At 44.5% G+C, this 24921-nt stretch overlaps 1 protein-coding gene across 8 annotated transcripts in view; it reads left to right on the top strand.

Annotated features, from left to right (window-relative positions):
* The window catches only part of SNX29 (sorting nexin 29), a 213430-nt gene that overhangs the window by 35784 nt on the left and 152725 nt on the right, over positions 1-24921 (top strand). For all 8 annotated transcript variants that reach the window (XM_083585054.1, XM_083585060.1, XM_083585057.1 and 5 more), the window contains 2 exons: positions 2036-2164; positions 12183-12265. In XM_083585054.1, the coding sequence (XP_083441180.1) occupies positions 2036-2164; positions 12183-12265 (212 nt within the window). The remainder of the gene's footprint in view (positions 1-2035; positions 2165-12182; positions 12266-24921) is intronic.

Below are 24921 nucleotides of genomic sequence, written 5' to 3'. Positions count from 1 at the left end.
GGGAGGAGTATTCCTGGATTGCATTTGCATGTGAAGGGGTCAAAAGGATGCTGCCCCACCAGACTTCTGCCTTTGCACCCCACTAATTTTGCCTCCATGCTAGCGCACATACTGGTCTTGTGTTTGGTACCAGCGTGAAGGGAGCCCTGTGCACTTAGTTGTGTGCAAGGGCTCCTCCGGTGCTCAGCAACCCTGAGTGAAACACACCTGTACAGGTTTGGGGTCCCTTTACACTGGCCCTGGAGTAAACGCATATCGTGGTCCTTGTGTCCCTCTCTGCTAAACCAATAAGCAGTAAGGAATGGTGGGGGAAACGTGAAATGAGTCATCGCTAGAGGTATGCATCTTGAATAATCGTTGCTGAATGTTCATACCATTTGATGTTTCCTAATAATCTGTTTCAAGTGCCATTCATTTGCATATGAATAAAGCAGTAATTCTGGAGGAGCCAACATTTTTATGTTTTTAGATAGCGCATGCATGTGCTGCAGACAGCACCGTCCCAGTAGAGGCATTCCGTCCTGTACGATGACACCTTTTGAATAGATTCATCGAGACGTTGCCTCCCGAGTCACAACCCATTGTTATACGCAGATGCTCGAGACGCTGTAGGTGAATGAAGGGCTCTGAATCGTAGGAAAATTATACATGCCTAGTTGTGGCAAGCCAAAGATACGTGCAGCACACATGAGAGCTCTGTTCCCTTTATGGCAGAAGTGTTAGGAAACCAGTGGCCCTCCAGATCAGGCACCCCCAAACTTGGCTCTCCAGATGTTTTGGTACTACAACTCCCATCATCCCTAGCCAACAGGACCAGTGGTCAGGGATGATGGGAGTTGTAGTCCCAAAACATCTGGAGGGCCGAGTTTGGGGATGCCTGCTCCAGATGTTCTTGTGGAACTGCAACTCCTAACAGCTCCAGCCAAACATGGCCGGTAGTCAAGAATGATGGGAGTGGGAGTCCCACAGTACCCAGAGGGCCACAGGCCTCTGTCCCTGGAGGGGTGATGGACCATTCCTGGAGGAAACTGGGCCACTAATTTGTAACAGCTGGCCTTGACATCAAAGGGGAAGATAAATTTTCAGGCAGGCACACACACACACACACACACACACACACACACCCAGAAGCAGGAGAGGAGCAGCAGCCAGGTCAACTGCAAAGCAGGTGAAACTTGTGTTACCATCTTCCTGCTTTGCTACGGCTCTCTCCTGAAGGGAGAGGAGACCTCTGGACCATCCCTGAAGGACCCTGTACTTACACACCATTGATTTGTAACAGCTGGCCTTCACACCAGACTTCTGTGTGGGGAGCTTAAAGGGGGGGGGATTGTCGGTTTGATATGAATGATATTTGGATTAGGATGAGGTTGAGGTTTTGTTTATTTGCTAGTTAGTGGGCCAGAGTATTGCTTTGTTTATTATTTGAGGGTGGCGCTGTGGGTTAAACCACAGAGCCTAGAGCTTGCCGATCAGAAGGTCGGCGGTTCGAATCCCCGCGACGGGTTGAGCTCCTGTTGCTCGGTCCCTGCTCCTGCCAACCTAGCAGTTCGAAAGCACGTCAAAGTGCGAGTAGATAAATAGGTACCGCTCTAGCGGGAAGGTAACCGGTGTTTCTGTGCGCTGCTCTGGTTCGCCAGAAGCGGTTTAGTCATGCTGGCCACATGACCCGGAAGCTGTACGCTGGCTCCCTCAGCCAATAAAACAAGATGAGCACCGCAACCCCAGAGTCGGCCACGACTGGACCTAATGGTCAGGGGTCCCTCTACCTTATACAGCTAGTATATCCCCACTACCCCCTGGATGTTATGTTCTATGAAATGCTAATGTATTGTGTAATTTCCCCCACCCTTTCCCCCTAGGGTATAATGTATTGTATTATCTTCTTCTTCTGTAAGTCGCTTGGAGACCTTCAGGCGACGAGCGACAAATAAGTTTAATGGATGAATGAATACTGAAACAGGGCTGCCTTGACAAGTGTGATGCCATGATGGACAGTGCTGTGTCCATAACGCTGTGCCCTTTCCCCCCTCAGTTCCTTGCGGAACCTCCTCGACGGAGAGATGGAGCATTCTGCGGGGCTTCGGCAAGAAGTCAACAACCTGAAGAAGAAAGTTTCCGAGCAGGAAGAGCGCTACACCGTGAAGATCCAGGCCTTAGCAAGGTAGGGAAGTGTGGGTGATGTGGCTTCCCTGGGTCTGGTGGGAGGTGGCCTGGTGCTAGGGAAGCTTGCCTTTCCTTGGAGATGCTCCTTCACCCAAGACCTGTCTGGAGAACACTCAGGCTACCAACCCGTGGCTGGGAAGTGACTGTGTATGAGCAAACTGCAAATTATCTTCCTTTATTATGCAAGGTGATTTGTATCATGAATACGTTGAAATGAAAAGCTTTAATCCCTGTTGTGGGGGGGGGGGACAAACCCCCCAAATGCCCACTACCTCGGGTTACATACGCTTCGAGTTACAGACTCCGCTAAGCCAGAAATAGTGCTTCAGGTTAAGAACTTTGCTTCAGGATAAGAACAGAAATCGTGCTCTGGTGGCAGCAGGAGGCCCCATTAGCTAAAGTGGTGCTTCAGGTTAAGAACACTTTCAGGTTAAGAACGGACCTCCGGAACGAATTAAGTACTTAACCCGAGGTACCACTGTATTTACCTTGATACAAGTTAACATATTATGTTTAGTGAGATTATTATTTCCAAACAAAGAAAAAATCACTGTTAAAGCAACAACAAATGTTTTAGGGTGTTCCCCCCCCCACTACATAATATTCACAAGAACCCATTTGGCTGAACCATGTCGACACATTTGTGTGGAGTGTTCCACTGAAATGAAGAGAAACTATGCAGCGGCAGTGCAAGTAGGGCTGGATGCAACTTCACCAAAATATGGCAGGCAAAGAACAAAACATACTGAGGATGACACCATTCATATGCTTTCCTCTGCAAGCTCTGCTGTAATATTTAAAGTTTCAAGGAAGATTGTGTCCTATGTGGATGTTAGGCTCAGCCGCTGCCCCCTTCCAGCTGTGCTTTCTTCTAGGTCAGGGGTTGGAAACCTAAGGCCCATGGGCCACAAGTGGCCCATGGGGGTCGTTTAACCGGCTCATGGACCCCCGCCGCCTGCTTGGTTGGCTCCCGTACGCCGTGCTAAACCGGATCAGAGCAGAGCGGGGACCACCTTCCGCAATGCTGACTGGCTTCCCATTGGCTGCAGGAAGCTCTTGCAGCCAATGGGAAGCTGCGCACGCCTCCTCCGCACCGGAAGGAGTGCCGGAAATAGCGTTTGCATGTGCGTGCGCACTCCAGCCCACCGCAGCGTCTGCGGGACCGTGAATCGGCCCAAGCCACAAAAACTTTGCTGTTCTAGGTTGAGCAAACCAAGTTTGGTAGCTTCTGGGTTGTCCTTAGATCTCAACCCTCCACCCCAGTGGTCTTCAGCTGGTCTAGACCCGAGTCCCACCTCCCGATTCCCGAGCTGCAACATGGGACCTGCTTTCATATTTTCACTTTGGATTTATACTTAATAGTGCTAATGATGCACTTGTTTAATCCTAAAACGACAATCTGCAAAGAAATGTATGTGGTGTAATGCCAGAACTACTACTGAATGAAAACTAGTTCTGCAGTGAGGCATGAGCACCTGATCGGCCAAAAATGTGTATCTTATTTTTCAAAAATGGTTTGTTCTTTTCTCCTGCCACATCACCACACTTGTGGAAATGGATACAGTGAGTATCTAATCGCAAGAACGTGCCCTAGTCCAAACTCACATGAAGTGTTCCTTTGGTCTGGTCAGCTTCAGCTGGAATATCCTATGGTGGCAACAGCAACCCACTGGTTGAAGACCTATGTTCTATCCTTCAGAGCCCAGTCTTTGCCTTTATTTCAGAGTTCCAATTTTGAGTGCTGTACACAGGCATGACAGCACCCAATGAATGATGCTTTTTGCAAAGGGAGCTGCAACCAGCCCTATCACTGTTGATGTCCCATTTCTTTAGGGACCTTGCTTCTGGGTGCAGGGATCAAATGTTGTCTTGGGTACTGGAAATAGAAACTCCACAAAAGGAATCTGATATCTCCTCTTAGCTTGTTGCACTTTTATTTGTTTACTGCTATGTCTGTATCCCACCATTCCACCAAGGCGCTCTAGGGTGTGGTACGTGGTTCTCCCTTCCCCATTTTTATCCTCACGACAACCCTGTGAGGTAGTTTAGACTAAGAGTGGCCCAAGAGTGAGCTTTATGGCTGAATTGAGAATTTGAACCCTGGTTCCCAAGGTTCTAGTCCAGCATGTGCATTTTCTCTCTCTTCTGGAATAGGTCAGCCCAATTAGTAAGCTCTGTGTCTTGCAGACTCTTTCCCAATATGTTATTCCAATCTCTTTCTTTCTTTTCTTTTTTAAAAAAGAGTGAATAGATTTTCTTAACAACACTGAGTTTTGTGCTATTTAGGGATGATGGATTATGTTTGAATGATGAGTAAGCAACTCAATAGATTTTGTTAAACCGGTTTCCTGTGCTTTTTTTCTTTCTCTGCTTGGTGTTGTTGTCTTGTTGATGCTCCAGTGCTCCATAATGCAACTCGATTTTGAAATTGGTTCCAAAAACCTGTCACCGTTCACCTTTTGCTGATTGATACATGCGGTAGTAACTCCATCTGTAGTCATTTCTACTGGAGTCTTCCTAGGTTGATTGCGGAACACAGGCGTGTTTTAACATTTCTCAGAAAGTTTGTGATATCGCTCAGTGTTAATACAAATAGGTCAGCTGTCAGCCTCAATGCAGCAACAAATATATCTAAGCCTTTGCTGCAAAATTTCGAATAACAAAGAGAGACTCGAGCACCACACTTCTCAAAAGTATCTTGAATATCGGCTGTTGTAGCATATAAACAAGAGAGTCCTTTAGGCTGAAATTATGGGTCTCTCCACCCCCTGGAACAGTCTTTCTGTCCTAATCCCAAACTGAGTCAACAGTCCTGTATGTCATCTGTTGAAGCACTTAAGTAGGGATTGTGATGTCAGGTGACAGCTTCAAAGCGGGCTGTTCTCAGCACCAATCAGCTGATCGTTGCTGGGTGCACACACCTTCAAAGGAGCTCGCTATAAGTACTGATTAGCTGACCAGTGGTTCCAGGAACCCCCTTTTTCTTTTCTTTTTTAATTAAAGATTTTCTTGTTTTACAGAAGTATGTGTAATGTCTCTCGTATTTTTTCTGTGTAACATTTTTACAAATCAGTTCCATTTGTTGAGACATTGGGGGGGGAAGGGGTGGAGGGGGGAAGATGGGGGGTGGGGGGGATCGGGTGGCGATGTTTCTATTTTGCTTAATGTATGTAGGGTTTGGTGTCAGCGTTGCTCGTGCAGGTTCTCTGCTGTTTATTTGTGTTTCTTTGGTGGTGAGAGAGGTTGGGGTTGGCCTAGGGTGTGGTTGTTTGTTTGTGATTGGCTTTGGCGATCTTTGTTTTCGTGTGTGAGTGGGGTGGGTGGGTGTTTTGGATCAGGTTAGCCGTACTGATTTGTATGCTGTTGGTGGATTATTGTCATTGTCTTGTTGGGCTGTGTATGTGATAAAGGGGAGCGATACTGGGGTAAAGGGCGTCGTCTTCTGTTTGTCCCCGTGTCAGTTTCAGTTTATTGGCTAATTTTTCTAGTAGGGCTGTTTTCCATACTATTTGGTACCATTGGTCCATGCTTACTCCTGACAGGTCTCTCCAGTGTCTGGTTATGGTGTTTCTGGCTGCTGAAAGTAGGTGGGCTAGGAACCCCCTTTTGAAGTCCATTTGTAGGTGCAATGTGAATCCAAGCAACACCTGCAAACAAAAAACTTCATTGGGGTTGAGGAGCCAAATTAGTCTGGTGGGCCAGATCTTTAACTTCTCCCACCCTTGCAAGCCAGCTTTCCCAGGTGGGTGGGGCCATGCACCTGCCAATCACCTGATGTCAGGTGACTGATAGGTGGGCAGTCCCACTCACCTCTCAGAGTTGAGCTGCCCATGTAGGGGTCGGCTTCTGCTCCGCCAGCGTGTTTCCTGCAGGGAACACATTGGCAAAGCGTCATCCTGCAGGATTGAACCCTCTGCTCACCAACTGATGTCACCCAGTGGCAACAACTGATGGACGGGTGGGTGTCATTCTTTGGGCCAGCTGGGACACCCAGAGAACCAGGATTGCCTCATGGGACAGAGGTTCCCCACCCTGGGCTCAATGGACCAGTGGATTGACTTGGTATAAGGCATCTTCCTATGTTCAGCTGAGAAGAATGCTTGTTCTGGGGATGTGGTTACTCTTTGGACAGCTGGCATGGACTTGTTAGAATTCCTGCTCCATGATTGCAGTCATGGGATTGTTGTCGGTATATGTTTTGACTCCACAGAGTGGGAAGTGACGGATGTTTGTGTTACTGTGTTCCGTGAAGGGGGACTATTGTCCTTTGTTCTTTTTCTCTTTGCTGTCTGAAGCTAGAGAGAGAGGGAGCCATGTTGCAGTGCTCCGTAAATAAATGTAAATAAAGTAGATTAGCCAAAATGCTGAGTTGCTGAGGTCTGTTACACATGGTGCTCAAACTCTGCGGATCCCTAAGTGTGCCGGTGTCGGTTGGCATCGGTCGCTGTGATGTTCGGGCTGAAGAAAGCTTTTGAAGCTCCCGAACGATGGACCAGGAGGGAGGGAACATGCCAGTCAGGTATGTGTCTCTGCCAGGGTCCTACTCAAGTGTAGGCTGAACTCCTGACAGGACTGTGGTGACGCTGTCAGTACCCTGTAGCAGACTTCATAAATCCTTCAACTAAGACTGTTCAGCTTCCCGGCTTGTCTCTTTAGGAAACGGAGTGGATGGCAATGGAAAGTAGCAAAAATTAGCTACTGACTAAGCTTAGATTCTTGGTATGAAAAGCTGAAGCTCTGAACGTGCCTTTTGCTCAGCTCTTCTTTCGGCGGTAGACTAAGCAGAGTGGATTTGCCCGAGTAATTCTACATATTAGTTGGCCAGAACTGGTTTTGAATTTGCATTTGAGGTGTCTGAAATCTTCCAAATGAAAGGGCATTCGTAATCATGCCATGTTTGGCAAAATAGAAGCGCAGCTTTCCCAAGCTCTTGCTGCTGTGTTTGTCTTATCTTTTTTTTCTTTTTTTTTTATTAAAACCAAATCTCATAAGTTATCATTTGGAAGTACGCGGAATGGGGCTGGAATCAACCATTTATCCCCAAGAACCGTGCAATTTTATTTGACAGATAATCATAAGATCTCTCTCTCTGTGCGCGCGCGTTTGTTTCCTTTTCCTTCGAGCTTTCACCAGGGCAGCAATTCTGCGAGGCAAGTAAGTGGAGAGGAAGTGCAATGTCATAGTCTCCCTATCTAAATTCTTCACCAAAGAGATGGTGATGGCTTAAATTGCTTTCGGAACAGAATTAAAACAAATTTCCAGAGAAGATGCTTTCAGCTGTTGGCTATGGAACTTCTTATGTTCTGAGCAGAGGAACCAAGGAGGTGGCTTGTGAGATTCCCATCCCTGGAGACAGATGCTACCGTAGAGGAACCTTTAGGTTCTAGTCGTACAGGGGCTGCTGCTCTACCCTGATTAATCTTGATGAATGCTCCTTGATGAATATATCCTCAGTGTGTGGCATTCAGGCTGTGTTATCAGTTTCTACATTTTCTGTGATGGTTTTGTTCATGTTTTGGTATCTATAAAATTTAGTTCGCCTTCTCTAAAATCACCAGAAATTGTGTGTGTGTGTGTGTGAGAGAGAGAGAGATTCTGACTAAACATTAAAAATAACTTTTTGACAGTAAGAGCTATTTGACAGTGGAGCAGAGTGTGGTGGACTCTCCTTCATTGGATAAATAAAGGTTGGATGGCTACCTGTCACGGAGTCATTAGCATTGCTAATTGCATTGCAGTGGGTTGGACTAGATGAACCTTGGTTTTCCTCCCAACTCTACAATTCTATGATTCCAAGTGCAGTAACAAGTATTAACAAGAAGAGCACAACATATAGCAGCGTGTCAATTCAGAATGCCATTAAGAAGATCAGTCATCAAAGCCAAGAGCAAAAAAGGAAGGAAGGAAGGAAGGAAGGAAGGAAGGAAGGAAGGAAGGAAGGGAGAAAATAGAAGGAGAAGGAGTCAAGAAGGGAAAGGAAAGACAGAGAATAAACTCTGGCAGAGCTGTGCTATGGTGCAGTGATCCTGGCTTGTTTACATTACAGTGGAACCTTGGGTGTCAAGCATAACCCGTTCCGGAAGACTGTTCGACTTCTGAAACGTTCAACAACCAAGGCGCAATTGCCGGTCGGCAAAATCCATTGAAAAAATGGAAAAATGTACCTCGGAAGCCATTTGACTTTCAAAGCGCCTTCAAAAACAAAAGCGTTCACTTCTGGGTTGTTGGCGTTCGAAAGCCAAAATGTTCGACTTCCGAAGCATTCGACAACCAAGGTTCCACTGTATCTGAAATGGGGAAGTCTGGGTTAGGAAGAACTGAGACAAATAAAACCATGGTTCAAGTTCATGGCTAGTGAACTGAAAGTAAGCTAGAGATCCTTGTTTTGGGTGTGATGTGGAACTCAAGTTTACACAACACCAGTGATCTAAGAGGGGAGCAACATGGGAGTGGCCATGGTACTCTTCACAGGTTGATAAACCATAGTTTACCAGAGGAGGAATATTAATATCTGAACTGGCTTGTAGTTCTTTAGCCCTTTATAACTTTGCAGCTATGCTACTTCAAATCTATTTCAATTAAAAGCTTTGTTCAATGGTTGAACTTTGATTTGTCAAAAGTCTGCGTTCCCTCCCTTCCGCATACAGAAAGAGCAAATTTGTTTCCAGGATGGCATACAGCAATAACATGTTCCACTGAGCAAACATCTGAAAAACGTAGTGTGTGTATGTGTGCAAAAGTTTCCTTTCCAAACCTGGCAGTAAAATGCAAGTGCCTGAAATTTATTAAAACATTTCATTAAGCATTTAGGGTGCTAAATAATTTACTTAGGGTTAGCTGAATAGCAGCTAAATTACATAACATGAATTCTGACACTTGTAAAGCATGAATTTCATCCTTGAGCTCCAATCCTTCCCAAATGTAGAAACAGGATATTTTATGTAAGATTGTAACCAATCAAGTTTTTCTCGGAGTAGTCCCACTGAAATTAATATACCTAAGTTAGGCATGCTTACTAATTTCAGTAGGTTTACTCTGAGCATGGCTATTGATAGCTGCAACCCATTGTTTTTATATTGGCATGGGAAGACCTGTAATTGACATCTTGAAATATTGCCAGAGAGTTTTCAATAAGTGGGGGGGGGGGAGAGATGAAATGTATCTAACTAATTCAAAGCAGGATAGGTGCAAAGTAATTTTTAAACGACAAAGTACTGTATCCAGCTGTGTCCAGAATTCCTGTTGTTGGCATCCATCTATCTCGAGGGACAATGGAGTGCGCCTCCAAGGGTGAAGTCAGACCGCTGCTTTGACAGCACTGTGGTGACCTTCCCAGGTTGCAAGTCTGGGCAGTGTGTTCTGACCTGCCCAGAAGACAAGACCGCTCTCTCAGCCTCACTGATGTGGTCCAAAGGAAAGCAGAGCAAAAGGTTTGGGACCAGCTTGACTGCAGGAGCTGATGGAATGAGGCATGCAAGGCGCCATCCAACTGCCTTAGGGACTGCACTCTGGATTTGTGTAGGGCTTACTCTTTAGCCTTTTCTTCTCCTGAAGATATCCCACAAGGCAGTGGACGTTGAGGATCAGAGTTTCCTTTTTCCTAGATGGGCAACCTTCCCAGGTTGACGATCCCCACCTGCCTCTCACTTTCTTCTACAGCACGTGCAGAAATTGTCTTCTTTCCCATGGGACTCACTGTTGGTCTCGTCCACTCCATCTGCCAGAGCCTGTCTTCACATGCAGGGGAAGTCCCTAGAAACACTGAAATTAGTGGAACAGCAATTTCTTTATCCTAATGCAAATTTGTTGCCTCATTCAAACTTTCATAAAAGTAATTTTGAATATTATTAAGGGCATATGCATATTCTGCGAAATAAAATTTACTTCACCATTGAGTAGTTGCAAAGATGTATCTAACTTTTGGGTTCTGTGTCCAGTTAGAAAACCCTATTTGAGAGGGATTGTTTAGAATAAAAACTACTCTCCCTCCCCCCAACTCATTATTTTAGGATGAGGCTGAAAATCCTTCTTATTTGTAAGCCATCCATTGCCAACTTATGTTATGCTACTCTAGTAAAAAACAAAAGTTTATGTTAGATAGATTTTATTTTATTTTCTAGCTCAATATGTCATAAGTTGGTGATCCATCAGTTCCAATTGCATCTGGCAAACTCTAGCTTTATGCTTTTGAACCTTCCATATCTGGGACTAAGAATCACGAGTTCCTGACCAAGACATGCAAGGGAAAAATGAAGCCAACACGATGTACTTTAAATCTGTAGTCATTTTTTGGCACTATGATTCCCCCTCCCCCAAAGTGTCTGTAGATTATTAGGCATCACAAAGTCTGTGGTCACTATAAAGCACATAAAGTTAAAAGCAGTAAAAGCAATTAAAATGTAAATATATTTTTCATGGGTAGATTATAACTTTGTTTTATTGAGCTTTTCAGAATTACAATAACTTTGTTTCATTACATTTCTCAGAACTGCAATAAACGGAAAGCTATAATCTTCCCGTTAACCCTTCTCTCTCATTCTTTAAAGGCTAAAACTTGGTGAGTTTAGTTAAATTGTTTTCTCTCTCGTTCAGATTCAAGTGATAATTTTAGCAGAGTTGCTCCCGTTCTGTAAAGATCAAGTCTGATGCTTGGTGTTTGGATTCTGCACGCGGAAGCAGTAAGAGTAATATACAGCATAAAATGCCTTCGGGATCTGCATTAAAATTTCATCGTTGTGTAATGTATACTCCGTGGCCACACAGGAATTTGTACAGTTCTGGAGGAGGCTGAATTAAGCAAAGTTGCACTGACCAGAAATCTGACTTGACAGCTCTGTAATTATTAAAGAAAATATACTGGCCAAGTCATTTCCCAGTGAATTCTTAGGAGATTTCTCCTGAAGGCTCCTTTGTAATGTCACTTTTATGTAGCAATCATTCCCCAAGTTCAGAAAATGTTCCCTTGATGTAACTAGCACTGTTCAAAAGAACAACAGCTAGTTCAGCCTTGCAAATGGAATGAACAGTTGTTGTTCGTCCATGCTAAACAAAGCTGCTTGTTTCTTGGACACTGATAATAATCACCACCATGGGTTTTCAAGGTGTGACAAGTTCTGATTGTCCACTTTGGAAAGGAGGTGATGGACTTTTGTGCTGATTAAGGAGGGCTGCGTTTCCCCCCCTTAAATATACACCTAGTATCAAACCCTGCACTGTAGAGAATCCCAGCATCCATATCACCCTGGTTATGGAATGTTGTTGCTTTTCCTCTTACTCATGTATCTTCCTTTAATCTGTAATCTCACCCACAGTGGCACGCAAACACAAATATTGTGTGGTGTAGTGGTTAGGGTGTTGGACTAGGACCTGGGAGAGCGGGGTTCAAATCCATGAGGCTCACTGGGTGGCCTTGGGCCCAGTCGCGCTCTCTCACCCTAACCTACCTCACAGGGCTGTTGTGAGGATGAAACTGTGCATGCTACTTGGAGCTCCTTGGAGGCAAAGCAGAATATAAATGCAGTAATACATAATTAATCCACTACTAACAATACAGGGAATCAACTCCCCATCTCTTTGCACTTGCATGTCTCTAAAGCCACCATCAATTAGTGCAGAGAAAGGGCTCGCCAGCATGGTACCCTCCAGATGTTGCTGGAACACAACTCCCATGGTCCTTGACCATTGACCATGTTGGCTGGGACTGATGGGAGTTTTAGTCCAGCAGCATCTGAAGGGCACCATCTTGACTATTGGTGGAGCAGACTTTGCTGGTTTAGATGAACTTTGGCATAGGGCAGTTTTATCGGTTGATTTGCACAGCTGCCTCTTAGCTGCTGCAACATCCATCCAGTCACATGAATTGGAGTTTTATGGCCATGGTCACAGTTCTACTATATCAGGTATTGGATCCCCGTGTTCGCTATTTATTTTATAACTTGCTCCAGAGTACTTACCTGTTCCCCACCTTTAAAGAAGAAGAAGAGCAATATTATTTGTTGCTGTTCTTGTATTTGCAGAGAAAACGAGGTGCTGAAAGTACAGCTGAAGAAGTATGTAGGAGCTGTCCAGATGCTGAAAAGAGAAGGTCAGACTGTGGAAGGTGAGTGTGGGGGAAAACAGCCGCTTGTGGCATTATTGACAGTGCTTCTGTTTGCTGGTACGAAATGCATTGCTAATGAATCATTGCCAAAATACAGTTTTGAAAAATACAAGATGCTCCCCATTGGTTAGTATGGAACATTTTAATCCTGTAATTTCACACGACAAGGGAGGCTATTATCGTTCTACTATTTTTCGGTAAGTCTTGACAAAAGAGCAATTGATGGCTTATGCTTGCCGGTTCTGTGCATGTTGTGCAGGGGTGATAAGACAGCTTGCTTTTGTCTCTGTATTATTTATGTGGCGATTGTGGTTGGTGTTTCTTTTAGATCCATAAAGGAACCAAGGCCCTTTCTCCAACGGATGACAATAAGTCCTGCTTCTGCCTTAAGAGGTTTCTGTTTCTAGGGCAAAGTTGAGGAATGATTCCTTTAAAGCTCATTCCCTTTTTGTGCCCCCCTCCTTTCTTTTAAACACTCCTTTGTGATCGCTTGGAAACTATTTAAGATTTACAGAGCATTGTGGCTGTATCCTCAGTTCTGGGCTAATGCACAGCCTGCGTTAGTGTTTGTTTAGGTACTGTAGGCTGGATGCAGATTTAGTGACCCACACTGGCACAATTGTACATTTTTTTACCATCCCCTCCACTGGGTGGAGTTTGATTTGTACAACGTCCTTCCATTCCACTTTTTCTGATTTTTTCATCCCCCTTCGGGCAGCCTTTTCTGACACATTCCACATTCATGAGGAACCCCTGACTCTCTGGAGAGTCTTTTTGGAGGATTCAAGACTGCAGTGAAGAGAAGGGGACAGAAAAGCCCCATTGGGTGAACAGATTTTTGCTCTCTCAACTCTAGATCCAATCTTAGAAGTGGCCACCCAGGTTTTTGGCTGGGGCCAGAAGATCAGAACATGTTACTCGAGAGTTTCAGAGTGCTGATGGGAACCTACACAAATCCTTCAGCAACTAAGGCCCAGGGGCCGGATCTGGCCCAATCACCTTCTAAATCTGCCCTGCAGATGGTCCAGGAATCAGCATGTTTTTACATGAGTAGAATGTGTCCTTTTATTTAAAATGCATCTCTGGGTTATTTGTGGGGCATAGGAATTCATTCATCCCCCCAAAAAAAATATAATCCGGCCCCCCACAAGGTCTGAGGGACAGTGGACTGGCCCCCTGCTTAAAAAGTTTGCTGACCCCTGTCCTTCAGCATTCATCTGAGGCCCTTCTCATGGAGTTCCTCTGAGGGAGGTTCAGAGGCTGGCAGGAAGGGAGAGGACCATTTTTGGTTGTAGCTCCCCAGCTGTGGAATGTTTTCGGTGAAGCATGCCAGAAAAACCATGTCTCAGCTAAGTCACCTGACATTATAGGAAGATGTGTTGAGATGCCTCTCATTGAGGAAAGATGAGGATGGGGATAAGGTTTCCCCCAGAGCTGCACACTTCATGCCTCATACTGGGGAGAGGAGCACCAGGAGGACCTTGTCTCCTGATCTTAGAGCATGGGCAAATCAATGCTGAAGATGCCTATTGGAGGCCTGCAAACAGGACCTGGGTACAAAAGCACTTCCCACACGTAGGATTCCCAGCAACCCTTCATACGGCCTCCGACAGTGGTGGTAGGACAAAGCCATTACGTCCAGTAGCTATTAAGAGCCCTAGCCGTGGAAACCAGCATAGAAGTGTCTTCTTTCAGGCTGTTGGGTTGGATCCAGAGTACCGTATTTTTCTCTCTATAAGACGCACCAGACCACAAGACGCACCTAGTTTTTTGAGGAGGAAAACAAGAAAAAAAATATTCTGAATCTCAGAAGCCAGAATAGCAAGAGGGATAGCTGCGCAGTGAAAGCAGCAATCCCTCTTGCTGTTCTGGCTTCTGGGATAACTGCGCAGCCTGCATTCACTCCATAAGACGCACACACATTTCCCCTTACTTTTTAGGAGGGAAAAAGTGAGTCTTATAGAGCAAACAATACGGTAAATTTGTTTTTGTTTTTTAAAATATCTCATTGACTTGGGACAAGTTAGCTGTGAGTTGGGTTTCGGCCCAGTAAAATCTGTCCCCTCAACACATTTTGATTTTCAGTAAAATGTGTTCTTCCCACTCCTCAGGTTTATTTTTATTCTGGAAGTAAATTGACTGGAAGTGAGGGCTGGGTTCTTTTGCTGTATAGAATGACTGGCTGAAAAGAGAGAACTAGTACTTTTTAAACGCGCGCACACACACAGGCACTTTCGTTGGAGAAAATTAAATCTCTTGACAGGCGGTAAAAAGCCTTTTAGTACTTTTCTAGTGCTTTAAACTGCGGAAATAAGTTTTCCATTGGTATTCACAGCTTGAGCACTTATGGATTGAGGGTTTTCTAAGCTCCTGGAGGAATTAAGTAACTTAATTCCTGTTTGTAAAACAATTTAAATCAATATAGCTATGTGATTCTTCTTGCAAGTATCATAGCCTGATTTTTTAACAAGAAATACGTAGACATAAATTCTATTCATGAATTTTCCTTGTAAGTGCACTCATCTATGCTCCCATAGCCCCCGCAAACTTCCTACAATAAACACTTTTTCCTGAAAAATCATATTTGTTTTTTTTTTTTGACTGAAAGTTTAAAGATTAGAGGATAAAATGTTTCAGCAGTTTATGTATTTCCATCATTAGTCTCTCACATAATTTATTATTATACAGCCACATTTATAGCCCTGCATTAAGCGTGAGTTGGCTGAATCACATTCTGCTGTTATAATGAGAAATTGAGGTGTGAGGAATAGGTTCTACTGCCTATGGTTAGAAAATAATTCATCAGGCTGGTTTGAAATTTGGCAGTGTACGATGTGTAAATCTGAGAATGGCCCATGCTGAATTTGGGATCGAAAGGATAAGAAATTGGCTACGCTTAATTCCAAGTAAAGACATTTTTAATTTTCTTATATTTATCTCACCACCTTTCTTACTTCCTTTTAGCATTTGTATTCCATCTTTTATCCAAGGAGGTCACGGTGGTGTTCAGTATTTTCCTGCTCCTCAATTAACCCCCACAACAACCCTGTTGAGAGGCAGTGAGGCTGAGAAGCAGGGACTGGCCCAAGATAACCCAGTGAGCTTCGTGGCTGAGTGGGAATTTGAACCCTGGGCTCCCAGATCCTAGACCAGGGGTCAGCAAACTTTTTCAGCAGGGGGCTGGTCCACTGTCCCTCAGACCTTGTGGGGGGCTGGACTATATTTTGGGGGAAAAATAAAAATGAACGAATTCCTGTGCCCCACAAATAACCCAGAGATGCATTTTAAATAAAAGGGCACATTCTGCTCATGTAAAAACACACTGATTCCTGGACTGTCCGTGGGCCGGATTTAGAAGGCGATTGGGCTGGATCCGGCCCCTGGGCCTTAGTTTGCCTACCCATGTCCTAGACCCACACTCAAACTGCTGCACCACACTTGCCGTCTTCCGTCATGGAACCTAAAGTGGTCTTCCATCGCAGTACTATATTCAGAACTGCTTAGCTGCAGCAAGGTGATGGATGGTTTTGTGTGTCTTCCTATGTTAAGGCTGAATAACCCCTTAGCCTACTAGAACAGTAAGCTCTTCAAGGCTGAGGCTTGGTCTGTGAGAATCTTACTTAGAAATAGCAAGCATTTTCATGCAACTTATACTTCCAGTATAATATATAGGGACACGGGTGGTGCTGTGGGTTAAACCACAGAGCCTAGGACTTGCTGATCAGAAGGTTGGCGGTTCGAATCCCCGTGACGGGGTGAGCTCCCATTGCTCAGTCCCTGCTCCTGCCAATCTAGCAGTTCGAAAGCACATCAAAGTGCAAGTAGATTAATAGGTACCGCTCCGGCGGGAAGGTAAACGGCGTTTCCGTGCACTGCTCTGGTTCGCCAGAAGCTGCTTAGTCATGCTGGCCACATGATCCGGAAGCTGTACGCCGGCTCCCTCAGCCAATAAAGCGAGATGAGCAACGCAACCCCAGAGTTGGTCACGACTGGACCTAATGGTCAGGGGTCCCTTTACCTTATACTTCCAGAGGCTAAGACTGGCCAGAAACTGCCTTGCAACAGCAGAATGACCACATCTATTGACTAACTTGACCAGAAAAATGCCTTCTTAATAGCGGCTACAAGCACGCTACATGATTAATGAGTGAAAGCACATACCAGAGCTAACAAAGTCATTCAGTTTGTTGAAAGTAAGCCATTCTCAGCACAACGCATTAAATCATTCCTAGGATTTCAGCCTATGGGTGGTAAATATATATATACTGATAAATGTGAGAAAGACAGGCTGAAGTCAAGAGCACAGGAAGTCAATGTGGTGCCCTCCAGATGTTGGACTACAGGTCCCATCATCCCCAGCCAGCATAACCCCGATTAGGTTAGTGATGATGGGAGTTGTAGTCCAACAACATCTGGAGGGCTGCAAGTTGGCTATCCCTGATCAAGAGATTGCATCAAGTGACTTGACTCTCCTGTCCCTGCATGGCTTTGACTTAGTGCTTCATTAGATAAATGTTTTGAAGCACTATGCGGTTGTTTTTTGGTGTACTGATTTGTATTTAAAAATATTCATGAAAACGATCTTTTAAAGCTGCTTAAAATACAAAAAATTATCCTTCATTAGATACTGACTTAGTGTAATTACTGGGGGGGAGGGGAGGGGAGGGGAGGGGAGAGGAAAGAACCTTGGCTAGCTATATTCTTCTGTGTTACAATTATGTAAATGAAGGAGTGATAGGAATAGAAACTGTGTGGGTTGGTCAGGTTTTACACAAGAAAAAAGGGGGTGGTGATAGAACGATAGTTTCTAAAAATGAACGGCTCTGCGCCATGCCTTCTGGTTGTCTTTCATCAGCTGTGGGTTACATTTCCATCACTGATACTAAGAATAAATTTGAGCTGCATATGTTTTATAATACATATGATTCCAAAAAGGATGTTTTGTTGGAGGCTGATTTATGTAAGGAAAGAGCTGTATTACTACAAATATGCATATCTATCTATCTATCCATCCATCCATCTATCTATCTATTTATGCATGCTGCTGCTATGGAAGTGCTATAGAAGGGTCCACCATTTTTGGCTGGCCTTAATGCACAAGCCAAAAAATGTTGATCTCGGTGCTGAACAGCAAGGCATGTTCTGGTCTGAGGCCAGGTTCTAGGAAGAAGGCTGCAAGGCTGGCCAGAGGTTTCAGGACCCCGGATAGCTCTGAGCAAGCCACTTGATCCAGCAACGGCTGAGAGCGGACAGGCTTTTTACAGCCTCTGCCACTCTAGACTTCCTCTCCCATGCTCTGTCCTGCTTGTCATTATGATGTTAGATGATGGGCAGATGGGTTGTCCCGCCTACCTATCACCTTCCCTTGCGCGTTGCTTTCCATGCACTCAACAGACAGTGGGTCGCCAGGCACTTGGGAATCACAATGTTTGACTTAGTATTTACATGTGAACCAGGCCATTGGCTGGGTTTTAGAGAACTGCAAAAGCAGTTCTGCAGCTCGCTTGGTTGGAGCATGGTGCTTATAAGGCCAAGGTTGCACGTTCAATCCCCGTAAGGGACAGCTACATATTCCTGCATTTGCAGGGGGTTGGACTAGATCAGGGGGTCATAAAACTTTTTCAGCAGGGGGCCAGTCCACTGTCCCTCAGACCTTGTGGGGAGCCGGATTATATTTAAAAAAATAATAATAATGAATGAATTCCTATGCCCCACAAATAACCCAGAGATGCATTTTAAATAAAAGGACACATTCTACTCATGTAAAAACACGCTGATTCCCGGACCGTCCGTGGGCCAGATTGAGAAGGCAATTGCATCACATCCGGCCCCTGGGCCTTAGTTTGCCTACCCATGGACTAGATGATGCTCAGGATCCCTTCCAACTCTATGATTCTGTGCCTAAATAGGTTTTGGGGCTTAGGGGTATTTGGGTTGTAGCTCCCAGTGCCATCTGGCAAGCCATTTCTGACATGGGGAAGGCTTTCCAGAGCAGGTTTATTCTATTTTTATTGTATCGAATTTATACGCTGCCCTTCATCCAAGGACCACAGGGCGGTTTTACAGTATAAAAACACAAAAAGACATAACGTAACAACAAACAAAACAATACCCTCCAGTTTAAAAGGCCATAGATTGTTTAATTAGTCAAAGACCTAGGAAAAGAGGAATGTCTTCACATGGTGTTTAAAGAAATGCAGTGAAGGCATTAGACAAACCTCCCTGGGGAGAACATTCACAAATGGGGAGCCACCACAAAAAAGGCCTGTTCTTGTGCTGCCATCCTCTGGGCCTCTTGTGTTTGTAGTACAGTGGTACCTCTGGTTACGTACTTTATTCGTTTCAGAGGTCCGTTCTTAACCTGAAACTGTTCTTAACCTGAAGCACCACTTTAGCTAATGGGGCCTCCTCCTGCTGCACCGCCAGAGCACGATTTATGTTCTCATCCTGTAGCAAAGTTCTTAACCCGAGGTACTATTTCTGGGTTAGTGGAGTCTGTAACCCGAGGTACCACAGTATACCGTGGGTCTCTTCATAAGAGAGAGAAGTAGTCAAAGATCCCTCAAGGCATGTTCAAGCCTGAGGATACACCTAAAGAGAGACGCTTTTTTAGCATATGATAAAGCTTCTAGGAACTGTGTGTCCTTTATTTTATAAGCTCTGTTGGAAAAAGTTATGTACAGTCATACCTCGGGTTACAGACGCTTCGGGTTGCCCGATTTCGGGTTGCGCACCGTGCTGAACCCGGAAGTTCCGGAACGGGTTACTTCTGGGTTTCGGCATGTGCAGAAGCACTAAATCACGCTTTGCGCATGTGCAGAAGCGCCGAATCACAACCTGCGCAGACGCGGCGCTGCGGGTTGCGGATGTGTTTCCCACACAGATCACATTCGCAACCCGAGCGTCCACTGTACTTATTAGTTCTGGGTGCTGCTTATATCCGATTGCATTGGAAATCTTTAACCAGTCCGCTTCAGATTTATATACTGTATTTTGGCGAACGGATGCCGTTTGATGGTTTACTGTATGTTTCCGAGCACAATTCAAAGTGTTGGTGCTGACTTTTAAAGCCCTAAATGGCCCTGGCCCAGTATACTTGAAGGAGCACCTCCACCCCCATTGTTCAGCCCAGACGCTGAGGTCCAGCGCCGAGGGCCTTCTGGCGGTTCCCTCACTGTGAGAAGGAAAGTTACAGGGAACCAGGCAGAGGGCCTTCTCGGTAGTGGCGACCGTCGTGTGGAGTGCCCTCCCATCAGATGTCAAAGAAATAAACAACTATCTAATGTTTAGAAGACATCTGAAGGCAGCCCTGTTTAGGGAAGTTTTTAATGATTGATGTTTTAATGTATTTTTTATCTTTTGTTGGAAGCCGCCCAGAGTGGCTGGGGAAACAGCCAGATGGGCGGGGTATAAATAATAAATTATTATTATTATATTATAATGAATTTGTTATAATATCTATATCATTAAGATGAACTATTTATTTGGATTGTCATATTGGGCTGAATCTGACACCAGTCCTGCCCAGAGGGTTGCATCCAAGTAGACCCCTTGAACTTAATGGGCCTGAGTTAGTCATGTCCATTAATTCCAGTGGGTCTGCTCTTGGGTAAAACTTTATTGAATGCAGACCACGATGTTTTGAAATGAATCAGTGTTTGGGTTGTTACTGTAATACTGATTTATATTTTCTGTTGTTATGGGAGCCGCTGTGGGCACAGTTATGTGGGAAAGCGACATACAAACTGAAATAATAAATACACGAATAAACAAAGAATATAAGATCCCCCTGGTACTGGCATTAAAGGCTTCAATCTTTTGCAGTTGCTCAAATAAAGGTTCACAAAACATTTCTGAGGTAAATAGAGGGATGTTCAGGTTTCAGAGCTAAGCAGGGATTTGAGCCTCCAGTTCCCACTTCTGAGCCCACCATGCTAGCTAGCTGCCGCACCGCAGTTCATCTTTGACCTAAATAAAAACAAACTGAGAGATTTATTCAATTTTACTTAGGTGTCACTCAAATGACTTTTTTTTTAAAAAAAGAGACTTAATAATTCCTTTAGGCACAACAGCTCAGAACTAATATTATCATTTGGTGGATGTCAAATCATCATAATAAAGCTAACAGTTATCTTCACTTGAAGCCTTTTTAATTTATTTGGTAATAAAAACCCCCCACAATATATGTTCAAAGAATGAGTTCATTGCTGAATTAAACTGGTTCTGCAGCACGTGGACGAAAAAACTTTCTAAGACTGCAATTACATTTTAAATTTTCAGTTTAATTGTTTAGCTATGCCTATTTAATCCATTATAAGCATTTCTTATGAATATACATAACCTGAATATCAAATACTTAGAGATTCCCTTCCTTTGAACACAGAGGATACAGCTTCTTTAAACTGTGAAAGTGCCAGGCTTAAGGAATCAAAGTATAATTCTCAAGTCATACGCAGGCAACTCCAGAGAGAGAGAGAGAGAGAGAGAGAGAGAGAGTGTGTTTTTAAATGGAGAGTGATACTTTTCAGTTTTATAGAAGCAGATAGATGTGTGCCAAGGAGATGGGATTGTGAGAAAGAATACTTTCCTGCTGGATCAGAATAAGGGCAAACCTAGTCCAGCATCCTGTTCTCACAGTGACCAAGATGTCTATGGAAAGCGCACAAGCGAAACCTAAGCACAACAGCACTCTGCCTGTTTTCAGCAACTAGTGTACAGACCTGTTAAGGTCTTTGCCAGTAGTCTGCTCTACTTTTTCTAAGTGAGCATTAGAGCAGAGGTTCTCAAACTTGGGTCTCTGGCTGTTTTCGGACTACAGTTCCCATCATCCTTGACCACTGGTCCTGCTAGCTGTGGATTATGGCAGTTGTAGTCCAAAAACAGCTGGAGACCAAAGTTTGAGAAACCCTGCATTAGAGGTGTCAGGGAACTGCCATCGGGACTAGAGGAGGAGGCGAGGCTCCACAGCGATGCTGGAGAGGGGCCAAGCAGGGAGAGAGGCAGGTGGAAGAAAATCAGCGCAACACCAGGGATAGAGGGGGGCCAATGGGGGAAGCAGAGAGGAGGCTCCAGGACTCTTTGCAGGAGACCAGCGAGGAGAGCACAGGTCCTCCGCTGCCCACACCCACCCTGCGCAGAAGACTTCCGCGCAGGGAAAGTAGGCGGCAACTTGGCGTCAAAGAACTTCTTTGTTGGAAGAGGTTCAAGAAACGCCCACTGACGGATTCTGCCAGCGACTGAACAGCCACGGAGGGGATGGCTGTCCACAGAGAAACGGTTTAATCAGGCAACCTAGCCCAGAGCAGCGGTAACTTACGCACAAGCAACCCCTAAAGCCATTACAAGAGGGTCCCTCAATTCTCCCTCTGTCTGTCCCTCCCTCACTCCCTCTTTTTGCTTCAAAACATTAAGATGGTTAAAAATTAAAGAAAAGGAAATGGGCCCCAGGACGGTTAAGTCCAGTCAAAGGCAACTGTGGGGTGTGGTGCTCATCTCGCTTTTCAGGCTGAGGGAACAAGCACCGTCGGGAACAAAATAGTTAATTTAAAGCTCTGTTTTCCTCCGTTCCCCTTTCAAAATACCCTGCATAACACAGGGCTAAGGAACTTGTTGTAGTTGTGCCACTATCAGCTGTGTGAAAACTGTCGAGTCCAACGAAAAGGATAATTGCCGTATAAGACTAGGTTGTTGTTTTTACCAAAAAATTAGGTTTAAAATTGGGGCTCGTCTTATACACAGGTAGTGTTGAGGGGTGTTTTCTTAATTTGGAGTCCCCCAAAACAGGGGGCGTCTTATACATGGGGGTGTCTTATACACAGAAAAATGTGGTATATAACATGGGAAATTTCAGGGTCACTTTGCCCTTAATTTATGCTGATGTGTCAGATGTTGGTAGTGCTTTGTCTTAAAAACCTCTTTCTCTTTGTTGTTGCAAATGACGAGGAATGCTGGAATAAACCAAAATTGATCCACTAATTTCCTTCCATTTTATTGCTGGAGATGAGATCTTCTATGTCTAAAATATCTTATTGTGTCCTTAGTTTAGTTCTTAAATTTGTCTTTTGAAGTAACTTGGATATGGACAGATGGGGCAGTGGAATTCAGTCTTTTTTACACTTGGAAGTTTGCCAGGAGCCATTTCCCTGACATTCTGGCAAAAGCTGTATTCATCAGGGATACTAGAATTGTGTGGCTCACAGAGATTTTCAATTTCAGCCCTGCTCCATCATAATTAATATGTTAGTTGTGAGTAATCTTCTTTACCTTCCTGCGTTGTCCAAAGAAAAGGGCCTGATAAATAGACCTTAGAACATTGTGCATTTTAGGATTTAATGTAATTGCAGGGAATGGCTCAGAATAAATCAGATTATTGGGATTTGGATTTTCACATTACAAGGAAAGATACGTTTGGTGGCAAATATTTGTTTTTAAAAAACTTTGCTGGAAAAGGAGAGAGAACATCAGCCTGAGATCTAGATGAAACGTGTTTCTAGTTGGGGTAGGTTCAATGCTTAGCCATACGGGATGCTAATCCTTGATACTACTATTAATTGGGAAACTGGGGAACAAACCCTGGATGTTTCAGAGACATTTGTTTGCTAGAGGCGTAAGCAAGACTTCTAAATTGAAATATATGGCTATTTATTGCATTTCTATTCCCACCTTTACTTTGAGGAGCTCAAGGCGGCATACATTTTTCTCCCCCTTCCCCTTTTGTCCCTTGCGACAACCCTGTGAGGTGGGTTAGGCTGAGAGAGATGGTGACTGTTCCAAGGTTGCCCTAGGAGCTTCATGGCCAGGTAGAGATTTGAATCCTGGACTCCCAACTCCTAGCCCGACACAGCAACTGCTGTGCCGGTAGCTCTCATGTCTGTAGCCCTGAGGCCTCTAGTTCCTTTTGTCAGGAGGAAGGTGGTTGTCAGTTTCACCATGAAAGACGAAACAACCACTTGAAGTAGAAAGGAAACAGCTATCTTAACCAACCTTACAGAAGAGGAAGAAGAAGAAGAAGAAGAAGAAGAAGAAGAAGAAGAAGAAGAAGAAGAAGAAGAAGAAGAAGAAGAAGACCGGGCTCAGGGCGGCTAACACCAAATATATAAAATACGTTAAAAACACAAAATCAAATGATTAGTTTAAAATACAATTCGAATCACATTTAAAATCACAATAAAATTAAGTGGGAACCCACGAATCATAACCGTAGGAGTAAGGAATTAAAATTTCACCAGGCCCGACCACTCGTGCTGGTCCCATACGGGCCGATAGAAATAGCCAAAGAGGCCACTTACATACAGGGTCCCATAGAAAGAAGGGGGTCAGGCCTGGCAGAGCAGCTCCATCTTGCAGGCCCTGCGGAAAGATGTCAGAGAACAAGGCAGCTGCTGCATCTCTCCCGACTGCATAGTTGTAGTGTCCCAAGTCTTGGTTTATTTGGTTATTGCCAGCTTCACCAATCTGCTTGGGTTGGACAAAGTTTTGTCTTGAGTTTTTTTAAAAAAATCTTTAGCTGACCAATCACACCAGTTAATTAGCTGACAAACCCATTGATGCCATTCAGCTAAACAATTATGCAAGCAGAACAACTTCCTCTTGCACACCATGATTCCCCCATCTCCTTCCCCCACATGTGCCCTGTGCCATCCCCAAATCTGGTCTGGAACCTCCAGAGGAGAATGTCTTGTTGGGCAGGCAAAGATCCTTGCACTGATGGAACTCTCGCCTTAGGGCTGCTTTGGATGCATCCCTATGTCCAGTTAGCAAGCCATCTTCTGTCAAGTCTGACTTCTTGTCCATATAGCCCTAAGGTTCCTCAACAAGCAGGGAGCATAGATGGAGACCTCTCCCACCCCCTGCTACCTGATTGTTTTAAATGGAGATGGCAGAAATTGAACCGGGGACCTTCTGGAAGTTGTCCTCCGTTCACAACACTGACTACAGTAACATGTCCTCTGCCCTGATTTATTACCCTTTCACACACAAAATTCCTTGGGAAGGTTGTGTTTGCATTTTGTGCATGAGCAACATGTATAACCACGGGACCCTTCTTCTGGCATGCCATATATTTATTTAATTGAACTCCTGCCTTTTGCCAGAGGCTAAGCAGAGATAACGAAATGTTCTTAAAATCTGAGAGCCGGTGTGGTTTGAAGTCTTGGAGGAGCGGTTGGGTAATAATGCAAGCAGCAGGTTAATTATCAAGTGATGTTTTCCATGTACTTCTCTTAACGCTGGAAGGGAAGGATTAATTTTTAAAGCAGTAATTTTATTGCAAACTCTTGGATTTGGGAGGTTGGTGAGCGCAGCCTGTGCGTCTCTTGCTCTTTCCTCCTCAAAATAATGGTACAGGATTTTATAACACTGAAGCAAGTGGCTTATCACAGTGTACACGGTGATATTTGTGTTGTTTCGCTGTTGTTGCCAGACATTTTATCAGTAGTCTACCACATTGCCTTAAGAGTTTTTGACTTCTTTCCTCTGAGGACCTCTCCAGCTGCTGGGTCAGCACAGCCGATCTGAGTTGGCACCGGCTGGCAGACCTTACATGGTTTTATTATGTTGTTTTCCTTATGGGAAATATTAGTCCATTGCTGCTTTTGGACAGCAGTGATTTTATGTTGCTGTTTATCCCCTGTGTGGTACAGCTGACTTGAAGGTCC

The sequence above is a fragment of the Podarcis filfolensis genome (genome assembly GCF_964270895.1).
Source record: "Podarcis filfolensis genome assembly, chromosome: 14".
NCBI lineage: Eukaryota > Metazoa > Chordata > Lepidosauria > Squamata > Lacertidae > Podarcis > Podarcis filfolensis.
This window is presented reverse-complemented; position numbering and strand designations above follow the sequence as displayed.